We start from the raw sequence: 12,861 nt of genomic DNA, 5'->3' as shown, positions 1-12,861 counted from the left end.
GGCTGAGACCCAACACACTCATTCCGCACAGGGGCCACCAAACAGTGGTCTGACATGTAGCTGCTTTCTGTCCCTATGCAACAAGGCTGGGCTTGACCTGGGGGTGCTGGAAGCAAACAGCTTCCTAGCTCATGACCATCCACTTTGTACCTTGCTGGCCCCCACCACAGTGCCTCGTGCAATTCCCCCCCTTCCCCCGCGCTGGTGCAGCCCTTTGCATAAGAACAGGATGGGAGGGGGAATGACCAGAGTGCTCAGTGCTCCAGCTTTTCGGGCTGCAGAACAGCCAACAGGAAGCCAGGCCAGGGCTTTAGGAAAAACAAGGCTGAGCCCAAAGCCAGCGATCAGAACATTCAGCCAAGGAAGTGATCTTGTGATCATAGGTGTGTTATAATGCAAGGTAACAGGGCCAGATTCTCAGCTGTTGTATGTCGGCATCGCTCCATTGACTTCCAACGGATCCGTGCAGAATTACACCAGCTGTGGATATGGCCTTGTTCCGGCAGCAGCTTAGCGCTCGGCCTGTCCTTTTCCCCATGCAGCATTGTTGCATCACTATCTGCGGAACCTGCCTCATACAAGACAGGATGGGTTCACTCCTCCTGCTTTCCCGAGTGTCCTCAGCCAGATCCGTGGCCTCCAGCTTCGATGAGGGCTCCGGAGAGGCCCCATTGTTTCTGAAGTCCTTTAGTGCTTAATCATAGCAAAGGCAGCTCACGCTCCTGCAGCCAGCGGTAGACTGAAAAGAACATGCCCCACTACTCAATAGATCAGCCATGAGCTATCTGCTTGGCATCTGGGCTTCCAATACAGTACATTCCTCCTCGCTCAATTTTCTCCTGTTTGGCAGCAGAATGGTCTTTAAAAAACGAGAGATAATTATCGGAAGTAATCATCGGTCTATTGCTGTGCTCTCCCCCGCAACCACCTGCTTACCCCTCTGCAATTAATGGCCCCAAATATCACTTGGTTTCTCATGGCCATTGCACACGAAAAGGGTAATTTACTCTCCCTGGATCAGGTCATGAAATGTTAATGGGGCTTAACAGGAGTTTTCATAACCTCCCCTGCCCTCTCTCAGAGCGGCGGCATTCTAAGGGGCAGATTCCGGGCCATGCCTCTTGGGAAGAGCAGTCCAAGCAGGGGGAGCTGCAGGGAAGCTTTATAACCTCTTTGTACCTCCCAGATCCTAGGCTGCTCCAGAGGCACACATGACCTCTGCAATAAGTTAGAGCAGTCCTCAGCCTTTAAGGCCTCCTTGCATGGCTGCCTGTTGGCGGTTCTGCAGCCCAGAAGAGACGGAGCACAGAGCACTCGGGTCATTCCCCCTTTCGCCGCGCCCCTAAGCTATGTCGCTCCTGCACTGGGAGAATTCCCCAACGTGCTGCAGTGGGGTGCAGAATCCGGCCTCAAGGGCTGGCGTCATCAGTGGGTTGGCCCAGGGAATGGGACTTCACCTTATTTCGTACTGAATGCTGCAACGCCCTTTCAGGGCCTGATCCTGCAGTTTAATGTGATGAGGGACTTTTGCCGCAGACTTGGATGGGAGCAAACTCCAGTTCAGAAAGGCACCTTGAGCTTGTACAAAAGGCACAACACAAACAATTGGATTGCTCGGCCAGAGAACGAAGCTCATTGTTTCACGGCTAAGACGCAGAGACCAGAGAGGAACATTAGTGCAGTCACTGTAGTTTTAGCACCTGCTGCTTAGTGATTTTTAAAATATTACAAAACCAGGATTAAAAGGAATCAGACAGGTCAGAGATGCTCATTGGCCTTGTAGGACTCCATGCTCCCTAGACACTCTGCGTCGCTTCCCATCTCACCATGGAGGCATCAGACACGACTTTGTTTTTAGCTTTGTGCTAAACACCCATTGAAATCTGACAGCTTCTCTCCAAGTTCCCTGATTCATTTTTGTTTCTGTCAGAGCCCTTCAAGGGGAAAGCCTGTTTCTTAGCTCTTCCCGACCCGCTCCAGGAAAAAACAAACAACCCCCCCTTTAAAAAGAACAAGAAGAGCTTGTAATAAGGTATTTTGTCCAGAATGCTTCCTGAGAGTTACTCATACAAGGTATGTCTACACTGTGATCAGGAGGTATGACTGCAGCATGTGTAGACATATTTGAACTAGTTTTGATCTAGCTAACTTGAGCTAAAGGAATAACTCTCCTCCCTCCTAGCTGTAGCAGGCTCCTATCCTGTATGGAGCAGTCATCAGAATAGGGGCATACTACACGCTCTGAACAATGTGTCAACAGCAGCATGTCCCTCTAATGCAGTGGTTCACAAAATGTTACAGCGGTTCTCGGGAAAAAATTCCCTAATGGCGGACAAAGCTGTCCCTAGGGACCCTGGGCAGCACAGGGCCAACAGCCTGGAGCCCCTAGACAGGGCCGGCTTTAGGAAGTGCGGGGCCTGATTTGAACAGTTTCCACGGGGCCCCGACAGGGATGACTAAAAAAAAAACCACATAAAAAAAACACGTGAGGCTTGTACTCACCCAGCCATGCTCCTAGTCTTTGGTGGTGGGTCCTTCACTCATTCCGGGTCTTCAGCAGCACTGAAGGACCCGCCACCAAAGACCCAGAGCGCCTCCAGGTGAGTAAAAATTAAAAAGGTGCCTCTAGCCAGGGAAGGGATTCTTTGCCACTTGCCCCCCACTCTGGGCGGCCCTGCCACTGGACGCGGGGCCCTCTTAGGCGCGGGGCCCGATTCGGGGGAATTGGTGGAATTGGCCTAAAGCTGGCCCTGCCCCTGGACTTCCAAGAACTAAGCAGATCAAAACAAGCAGATCTATCACACTGAGAAGGTTTAAACTTCAAGACTCCTTATATGAAATGGAAAGGGAGGTGGATATTTTTTGCTGTTTTTAAAATTAAATAGGCAGCTAGTATTGTTTTTAAAATTATTATGAAGAACAAGTTTAAGCTTTGTTGTAACGTGCGTTGTTTGCCTGGACTGCTCAAGACCTGAATGCTTGTGTAAGAAGAACTCTTTGAGTTGGCTTCTTAAATACCTTCATGCTTTCACATCTGATACTCCTTGATGAAACATAGGAGCCTTGTCTTATAACAGGCTTATTCAAAGTGATACGAGCTACGAAAGTGAGATCTTGGAAGAGTGTTGCTGTTTTCATAATGTAATAAAAATACTGTAATGGTCAATAATAATTAATAATAAATAATGCGTAATAAGCATGTCATAAAAACAAATTTGATATTTCCAAGATCACTGCTTTTATAATTTATACTCAGGTAAAGGAGAAAATCCCTGGAAATATTCATTTTTAGGAGGGGGTTTGTGAGACTTGACATTTTAGTGAAAAGGGTTCACAGGTTGTTAAAGTTTGGGAACCACTGCTCTAATGGGACTGAGATGCAGTATTATCTCAGACATGCTTTTTAATCCACATACAATTTCACTCTCATGAGGACATGACAAAAGAGTAAATCAACAACTTGCACAACCATCTGGCTTGGGAAACTCATTCATTCCAGTGTAGCTCATGGGAAGGTGAGAATCTCTGCCAGATCTACCCGATTGGGAGCAATCTGATAGCAAGGCTTGGATTTTTGGGTTAATTGGTAGCAGGATCTGTTGGCTCCAAGCGGCTTCCTTCACACAATAAAAGAGCGTGTCCAGTCCAGGTGACTCTTGGCTTGGAGAGACCGCAGATTAGTGTCTGTGCAATGAGAGCCGGCTGCCCACGGATCCGGGTGTCTAAAGCAGGTGACGTTATCTCCACTTGCTGTTGGAAACTCTTCCAGGTCATACCAAGGAGCTGGTGTCTCCTAGTTTCTGGAATAGCTGCAACAATGACAGTTCATTAGCAGCGGTAGTAAACTCCAGCTGAACTTAATGGTGACACTTACAGGCGCAGTTGTGCTGAACTGCATTTCCCTTAGAGGTTCAGCAAGGGCACCCACGGGCAGGCTTCTGGCTTCCAACTTGTTGCCTTTCTTGGGTGGAGCCCCACGTCTCTCTCCCTTCTGACTGAGGTATTCCCAGGCTGAACAGTTCCCTGCCTTCACTGTGCTATTCCCAGCAAAGGACAGACTGCTTAAGCAGACCTCCTTGTTTCCTCTTCAGACATTAGAGCAGTGTATCTGCCCACAGGTAAGCTACCACACAGCTCTTGTGATGCAAGTGGATTTATCCTTAAGATGAAACCATTACAGAGAAAATGTATTAAAAACAATAAAGGAACCTACATACATGCTAAAAAGCTTCCCAGCGATCACCCCAACTCCGCCATGGGCTGTGGTAGCCAATTTGTCCTTCAAAACCCCATAAAAGGTCACCTCTATGGTCCTTCAAAAACCCTCTATTGTCACAAGTGCATAACAGCCTCAGCTCAGAACTAGCCCATTCAGGTAAAGTTTAGTCCATCTGTTCTACAGTTCAAGGATCTTTGATGGGAATTTCCAGGAGCAAGTAACCAGTAGACAGGGGGTCTCGCTCCCCAGGGCATAGCTTCAAAAGGCTGGTTTCACAGGGGAGAATTTGCATTTCCCTCCTCTCAAGTACTTTCCAGGATAGTCACATCACAGAGATGGTCCCCAAAGCCCTTTGAAGTTCCTAATACTTTCAGAGATTTAATTGGTCAGGTTTCTAGAAAAGTTATGTACAATCCCACAATAATCCAGACACAACTGCATTTTGAATAAATGGACCACAAAGGTTTAAAATTTAATTCAATAATGTTTGTCCAGGAGAGTGTCGGACTCTCCCAGACTTGCCCCAGGACAGTGGTTGGCATTGTAACAAGGGATGACCAGTTGAAGTCCTGATGCTATTTGCTATTGAGTACAATCCATCTCCTCAGCAACTCTGTATTCACAGTTTAAGACTTTTTTCTATACAGAAGATACAGTCCAGACCTCTAGTGAACAGATACATATTGCTGCCTATGAATTAGTGCTGATCAAAAATGTTCACACTAGTGAAATTTCAACAAAAATTGTGCCAATATTTTTCACAATTTTTTGACCAATTCTAATATCAGTGAGAGTCTAGCGTTGAATGTGGACAAGACAAATACTATGGTGGTATGCAAGGATCCTGGGAAAACACACAAGTTTCCAGCGAGTGACACAGCTGTACGACGTGAGAAATCACTGCTACACCTCTACCCCGATATAACGCGACCCGATATAACACGCATTCGGATATAACGCAGTAAAGCAGCGCTCCAGGGTGGGGGCAGGGCTGCGCACTTCGGCAGATCAAAGCAAGTTCGATATAACGCGGTTTCACCTATAACGCGGTAAGATTTTTTGGCTCCCAAGGACAGCGTTATATCGGGGTAGAGGTGTACTTAGGAAGCATCATTACAGAAGACGGAAGATCAGCTAACGGCAGAATAGCAGGAGCAAAAGAGACATTCTGGAAGAATTAACATGGGATGAGAAGGAACATCAAATCTGAAGACTTGTTTTAAATCCCAACTCTTAAAAACTTGCACTTGGTCAGGTCTGTGTTAAATTATGGCTGTGAGACGCAGACATTCAAACAATTCAAGCGTAACTGAGGGCAGACATTTAACTGCCTCTTTCGACCAGATTTTCCTCTCCCTTTCACCTGTGTAAATTGGGAGTGACTCATTTGAAATCAATTAAGTTACGTGGGATGTGAAGCCAGTGTGAGAGGAGAATGGGCCAAATTCTCAGCGGGTGTAAATCTGTGAAGCTTTGGAAATGTCAATAAAGATCTGTTGATTTACACCAGCTCAGAATTTGGTCCAGTATCCTTACTGGGATCTTCTGCCAGTACCTTGCAAAACCAAAGCCCCCTGACTCTGCATGAAATCCAACCCCAAAGCCTTGCTTACCTTGCTCAGCAGTGGAATATTTCCCAAAGCTCCCAGAAATCCAAAGACTACTGGGAAAAAATCCCTGGAGCAAAACAAAGATAATTTTTAATCAATGAGTGGAAGCTGGGGAAGGGAGTGGGCTGATTTAGGGTCAAGGAAGGACTTTCCCTAGGATCTATAACTGGGTAAAATAAACACAGGTCTAAAAAATTCCTGTGAGCTTTCACTAGCTGGGAAATATTGTCCATCCAGCTGATTGCCAGATTGTTGCCAGCACACAAATGGCCATGTGGATTTGGTACGGATTTGGGGCCTGGCAGGATCTCTTCTGGCTCACAGTGTTTGAAATCAATGCCTTGCAAACGACAGGGGAGTTGATCCTGTGACTTTTGTGTGCCTTTCTGGGGAGCTTTGGATGCTTGCTAAGGAATTCCTTAGGGGAATGAGAATGGGGTTTCCTAGATAGCCTCTTGTACCCACAATGCTCTACACCTATGGAGTTTTGCCAGTTACCCTAGCAAAGCTATTGGCAAAGGCCAAAACTAAAGGCATGTAGAGAACTAGTCACCTGAAAAGGGTGATGAAGCCATAGGTCTCCAGCAACATGCCCAGAAGAGGCCATCTCAGGAGCACAATGAGAATGCCTCCCAGGAAGAAGCTGGTGCCCTTTAGCTTTTCCTTCTGGAAGAAGAAGTTGAAAGTCCTTCTCAGTCCGATGATAATGGCCAAGCCAGAAAGGAACAGGAGCTAAGCGGAGGAAATGGAGTCGCACAGGACTTGTTAGAGGAGAGAAGGTCTACACATTCCCTTCATTCATTCCCGATCGGGCACCAACTCTAGCTCCTCTTTCCCATGTGATCAAAGAGAACCCTTGTCTATCTCATCTGCTGACACGGGCATCCCCCTCTCCCCTCACCTGGGCGCCATCCATCACGCTAACGCAGCATCCTACTTGCCTGCTTTTGCAATCCATGTAACCATTATAAAGGACAATGCATATAAGCCACTGTAATAATGCAGTAAGGAAACAGGCTTGCCTAAGTCCCAGGCAACAGAAATGCAGTAGATGAGAGAATGAAGGGCTAAATTCTGCTCTCAGTTATAACAATACCTAGGTCTTACACAGCACTTCTCATTAGTAGATATCAAAGGAGATATCAGTATCATTATCCCCACTGTAGTTGTTACAGTTTCACTAGTAGAACCCCACTAGGATTGCGCTGACTGTGGTAGAATTCCGATGCCAGCTGATTCCCACGGTGTTGGAAGGAAACATCTCTGATATTTCATGAGAATGAAAACGTGTTCATGTTACAGAGCTCGTCTATATGGAGAGTTATTCCAGAATAGCTATTCCGGATTAACTCTTCCTAATTAACGCCACGCGCGGATGCTCTTATCCCAGAGTAAGAGTGCCTTATTCTGAATCCACTCTGGAAATGGATTAAACTACTTTGGAATAAAAGCATCCACCCCTGGAGTTAATCAGGAATAGATAATCCACTTTAAATTTACACCCTACCTGAATCTGAATGAACTTCCATGTGTAGACAAGCCCTTTGTTCTTTTTGAGGGTTACCATATTTCAGCAAGCAAAAAAGAGGATGGGAGGAGCCCCGCCCTAGCCCCTCCCACTTCCCGCCCCCCCAGAACCGCCAACCCTCCCCCCGTTCCTTGTCCCCTGACTGACCCCTCCTGGGACCCCTGCCCCTAACTGCCCCCCAGGACTCCACTCCCTATCTAAGCCTCCCTGCCTCTTGTCCCCTGACTGCCCCAACCCTTATCCACACCCCAACCCCCAGACAGACCCCTGGGACTCCCACGCCCCATCCAACCACTCCCCACCCCCTGACAGCCCCCCCAGAACTCCCAACCCATCTAAACCCCTCTGCTCCCTGTCCCCTGACTGCTCCGATCCCTCTCCGCACTCCTGCCCCCTGACAGCTCCCCCCCAGAACTCCCAACCCATCTAAACCCCTCTGCTCCTTGTCCCCTGACTGCTCCGATCCCTCTCCCCACTCCTGCCCCCTGACAGCCCCCCCCAGAACTCCCAACCCATCTAAACCCCTCTGCTCCCTGTCCCCTGACTGCTCCGATCCCTCTCCCCACTCCTGCCCCCTGACAGCTCCCCCCCAGAACTCCCAGCCCCCCCGCTCCTTGTCCCCTGACTGCCCCCTCCTGGGACCCCTGCTCCTAACTGCCCTCCAGAACCCCACCCCCTACCTAAGACTCCCTGTTCCTTGTCCCCTAACTGCCCCCTCCTGAGACCCCCCCCAACTGCCCCCCAGGACCCTACCCCCTACCTGTACCCTGACTGCCCAAAACTTTCTCCACTCCCCCCAAAAAGCCCCCCCCGTTTCTTGACTGCCCCCTCCAGAACCTCCCTGCCCCTTCTCCTGCCCCCTGGCCCCCTTACCCTGCTGCTCAGAACAGGGTGTTGGGCTCTGTGCGAGCCGAGCCGGACACGTGGCTACGCTCCCCAGCACAACAAAACCCGGTCCCTGGCCCTGCACAGTGCTGCCGGACTGGGCTGCAAGGGAGCTGCCGGCTCAGAATGCAGGGCGGATCCGGCTCCTCTACAGCTGCTCCAGAGTCCAGCCCGGGACTTTCCTGCAGCCCTCCCAGCCGCTCGCTCTGCTCTGCCGGGGGAGGGGGGAAATCCCGGACATTGTGAGTGCTTTACAAATTCCCCCCGGACGCTATTTTTAGCACAAAAAGGAGGACATGTCCGGGTAAATCCGGACGAATGGTAACCCTATCTTTTTATTTGTAAATTCAAGACAACTTTTAGAAGGACTTTAGTGCCTGTGAGGAGAGGTGCTGGGCTGACTTCCCTGGAGACTGAAATGCTCTATTTATCCCCACACAAGTATGTGCTGCACCATACAAGTGTCCCCCACACCATGTGTCTCAACCCTGATTGGGAAAGACCATCCCCAGTAGGGAGATAGTAGTTTAGTCTCCATGTGATTTGATTCTTGGCTTCTCTTTCGAGGTTGCCTACAAGGGGATCAGTTAATACCAGTTGTGATGAGATTAAGGATGGGGACATCATCACAGCTGGACTGAAATGCAGCAAATTTATTTCACACAAACCCGAGCAGGATTTGAACAGAGACTAGCCCCATTTCTCTCATAATAGGAACCTATACAGGGCCAAAGGGCTGGCACGCTCCACCGTGGGAGCTGTGACTGGTTGCAGTGGGGTTGTCGTGTCTGGGCCCCTGTCCCAGTGCTATATTTTGCCCTCAGGAGGGGCAAGGAAGGGGGCCAAGGTTTTGAGGTACTCACGTTTCCAAAGGCCAGCAGCACTGAGTCAAAGTACAAGAGTACCCCAAAAAAGATGAAAAATAGGCCAAAGCCCACAAGACCGACACCGATCTCTGCAACAGAGGGAGGGTCAGTGATTAGGAGCGCAGCAGCCAGAGGACAACGTATTGCTACCAAAGAAGTATTGGATGGTGCCAGCTTCTGTCACCAAATCCACTCCATGGTTCCTCGTTGCCTCGCCACCTCAGCAAGGAAGGTTAATTTGTGGGTTGCATCAAATATTTAGACAAGACAATTTCTATCTAAGGTAGGTTTTTGAGAGCTCACCCATCACCCTGGCCTCAGAGCGCCCCTCTCCCTATATGTATCTAGGGAAAAAGAGACAGTCTGATGTTAAGCCAGCTGGAAAACAGGAAAACGATTTCCTGAAAACCTGTGAAGTGGTTTCCATGTGGCAGGGGTCACCTCCTAATCCCCTCCCTCTTCAAAATGGAGCTGAGCCAAAGCTCTGGACTCACTAAGAGTCTTCCTATTGCCTTGAATGGGATTTGGGTCAGGCCCAGGGCTCTCCAACTTATCTATCAGCCAAAAGCAGCCAAGGATGGGATGTCATAGGGGTTTAGAGCAATGAAAACTGGTCTGAAAACCCAGGACACATCTGCAAACCTTGTGTGTGTGTCAGGGCATGAGTTACTCACTTCATTTTCCTCTTCAGGGAGATTTGGCGCTCACTAACAGTGCTGAGAGAAGGGAAGGCAAGTGCTCAGCAAACCTCCCACATACCCAGCTCTGCCAATGGCCCTCACCCCCCTCTGCTATTCCAGTCCTGAGCTCCCCACACACCCCACAGCTGTGCCAATGCCCCATAGTCTTGACCCACAGCCCCCTCCCCCCCACTTTTCCAGTCCTGAGCTCCCCACTGCCAGCTCTGCCAGTGGCTCTCCATCCTGACCCACAGCCCATTGCTATGCCAGTCCTGGGCTCCCCCACTCCAACCTCAAGAACTGCCAGCTCACCCTTGATCTACATCCCCCTGCCTTGGCATTGTAGACCCAGATCTCATCTGAGCAGACGCTGCCAGTTGTGGTGAGTTATGAGTTCTGCAGAGCTGTGAAATGCACGTTTCCCTCTTCTGTGGAATGGTGTTTCTGTGGTGTTGACAAACACCCATCAGGGTTTGCAGGGACAGTACCAGACTCAGGGCCTTTGGGGCAGGGGCAGGACAGTAGTTCACTCTGCCTCTGACACTTCCTGATCTGCTGTGACTGGTGCCACAGAGCAACCTCCAGCTCCAGCAGTCACAGCATCACACACTGGACGGAGCCGATAAGCCCTAGCCTCTGAGACAGGCTGTTCCCTGGGTTCACTGAGTAACACTGACGAGTTAACAACCAACCCCCCTGAGGCTGCGTCCCTTACTCACTCTGAAACTCCGTGAGAGACACCATCTTCCCTGGCATAAGCCTGGAGTGAAACAAGGTGTGTGTGGAGCGGGGTGTGGTGGGGGGGTGGACCCACAGCTTCCACGAGCTCCCAACCAGTGACCCTTGGAAAGGTCTTTAATCCCTACCTCGTCATCCCGCAAATCATTAACTCCACAGCAGCGGCAGTAACCTTAAAAGGCCCAGCTGTTAATGTGGCATTCATCACCGCTAGGTTCCCTCTCTGAAACCAGCACAGGCCTCTAGTCCCTTACCCGGAGCTTCTTCTGCATAAAGTACCCCCGGGGATTCTGCCATCGCTATTACCTGGGAGAGCAGAGTTTTGTATTACCCCTCCCTGTTGTTCCTACTGCCCAGAGATCTCTATGAATGGCCCATTCCTGCCTATCAAGGACCTGATTCAAATCTGACCTACACCACTGTAAATGAGGATGAAAGAAGAGAATTCACAAGGCCTGAGTCTCCCTTGCTTTGTATTGTTATTAGCACCTAGGATCCCCAGTCATGGAGTAGGACCCCACTATGCTAGGCACTGTACAAACAGAACAAAAACGCAGCCCCTGCCCCAGAGAGCTGACACTCACCTGTCCCGCCCTGGCTCGATGAAAGCTTCCAACGTCCTTTGATCACCCGAAGTGCTGAGCAGTGCCATCCAGCTTGGTCTTTTTGTTTCTTAATAGTTGCTGGTCCGTGAACGTTTAGAAATAGCGTCCAATGGGGCTTCTCCGGGACCGTGCTTGGGCTTCTGAGCCACATAAGCTTTGCTGCCTCTAATTCTCCCGCTCAGTCGTGCGGCTAATTTCTTCTCCACTGGAAAACTACCCCATGGCCAAGCCCTGAATCTGCTACCTATCCAAGGAGCAGCAATGGCTACCTCATGCACACATCCCGCTGGGTTAAACCTTCCCCCTTGACTCAGCCGTGGCAGGATTCTCTTTTCTACTGCACAGCCTGGCTCCAGAACAGAGCGCGCTCATTCCACATGCAACCCCCGTTTGAATGGCAAGTGGAGAATCTTTATTGTGCAAGGCTAAGTACACAGCCCGGCACATCCGTTGCATCTGTCTGATACAGGGAGCGTGCTCCTACGAGCATTACACCCGATTCACCAGACATGGGCTCCAGCCATCACATGTAGGAGGAATAGTTTGTGAGAAATTAATTATTCATCAGCAATTGGTCTCTTTTCCTGTCTGCGAAACATTTGCAAGGAAGTTGGGAAATGCTCAGACGCATTCGCTGTTCACAATTGTCCCTCCATAGGTCTATTTCTGCCCCATGTCCTCACACTGAGCAGTCCCGTCCCACCCCACTGCTTTCTGGAGTTGGGTTGTACCCTCAGAGCATCCCAATGAGCATGGATTTGCTCCCCACTGAGCCTATAGTTAGCACTTACCCTTCAAGAATCCCCATTAAGCCATGGATCGCATACTCACTTTTTCATTACCAAGCCTCTCGTGGGCGGCAGAGTTGGAAGTCCCCTGCTTGAGTTTCCCTCTTTGGAAATGATGCTGGAGCCAAGGGACTTGTGGGAGTCACTCTGGAGTTTCCACAGAGGATGGTGGGAGTTTGGCCTCTCCTCCCACAGTTCCCTCGGGTGGCCATGTGGATTCCCACAAGGTCCTTCAAAATCACTCAGAAGGCATTGCTACTGAGCTGTGTACATGGAACTCTAGGATTGCTATCCCATAGGGCAGTGCAGCTGAGCGGGTGTAGAACACTGTGATACAGTCTTCAATTACATGGTCACATATTATTTTTTCCATAGGGCCCCTCTTTGGAGATTTTGGAGAATTTAAGCTGCCAAACTACAACATATCTCTACCTCCACTGAGCACGTGTGAACTGAGATTTTCAGAGGCTCATAACCTGGCCAAATTTGGGTGAATTTTTACATGGATGATAAAAGACGCATCCCCTGCTCCTGGGCGACCCGCACCCCAAATTTCAACTCCTTCGTTGAAAGTATGGTAGTACTAGAGCTACTCAATGAAAGCAGGTACGAATTTTTTTTTAAAACATTGGCAAAGCAATGTATTCCCCCCTAGCCTCATTCCTTGAAATGGCCAAACCATTTAAGCTGAAACTTTAAAAAAAATCAGCTTGGGGTAGACAGTCATCATGAAAAATTTCAGCCTGAATGGTTAGATCGGCAAAGCTATAAGCAACTCAAACAAGGTCTTACAACAGAAATTATGATCCGTTCCAACGATAATAAAAGACCCACAACTCAAGTTAACATCAACGGAAGCTGCAGCACCTCTGAAAATTGGTCCCCTAAATATGTCCAAGCATGTCCGTCCCCTAGCTATAGTTGCAAGAAGGACAAGCTCAA

At 49.3% G+C, this 12,861-nt stretch overlaps 1 protein-coding gene across 6 annotated transcripts; it reads right to left on the bottom strand.

Moving 5' to 3' along the window:
* Positions 1 to 1,608: 1,608 nt before the first annotated feature.
* Positions 1,609 to 12,723, bottom strand: GOLT1A (golgi transport 1A). 6 transcript variants are annotated; one of them, XM_065591542.1, is made up of 5 exons: positions 11,111 to 12,723; positions 9,106 to 9,197; positions 6,383 to 6,561; positions 5,833 to 5,896; positions 1,609 to 3,809 (listed from the first exon to the last, which is right to left on the bottom strand). In XM_065591542.1, exons 1-5 carry the CDS (start codon positions 11,280 to 11,282, stop codon positions 3,771 to 3,773), a joined length of 546 nt encoding a protein of 181 aa, XP_065447614.1. In that variant the 5' UTR covers positions 11,283 to 12,723; the 3' UTR covers positions 1,609 to 3,770. The 6 variants fall into 6 exon arrangements, with proteins under 6 accessions (XP_065447614.1, XP_065447616.1, XP_042704974.2 ...); XM_065591544.1 differs by having other exon boundaries at positions 6,383 to 6,495; XM_042849040.2 differs by lacking the exon at positions 11,111 to 12,723 and adding an exon at positions 10,508 to 11,100 and having other exon boundaries at positions 1,609 to 4,159.
* Between the last annotated feature and the right edge of the window lie 138 nt (positions 12,724 to 12,861).

This window comes from Chrysemys picta, chromosome 4, assembly GCF_011386835.1.
Source record: "Chrysemys picta bellii isolate R12L10 chromosome 4, ASM1138683v2, whole genome shotgun sequence".
In the NCBI taxonomy this organism is placed as follows: domain Eukaryota; kingdom Metazoa; phylum Chordata; order Testudines; family Emydidae; genus Chrysemys; species Chrysemys picta.
The sequence above is the reverse complement of the archived record's forward strand: the minus strand, read 5'-3'. Positions and strand labels throughout refer to the sequence as shown.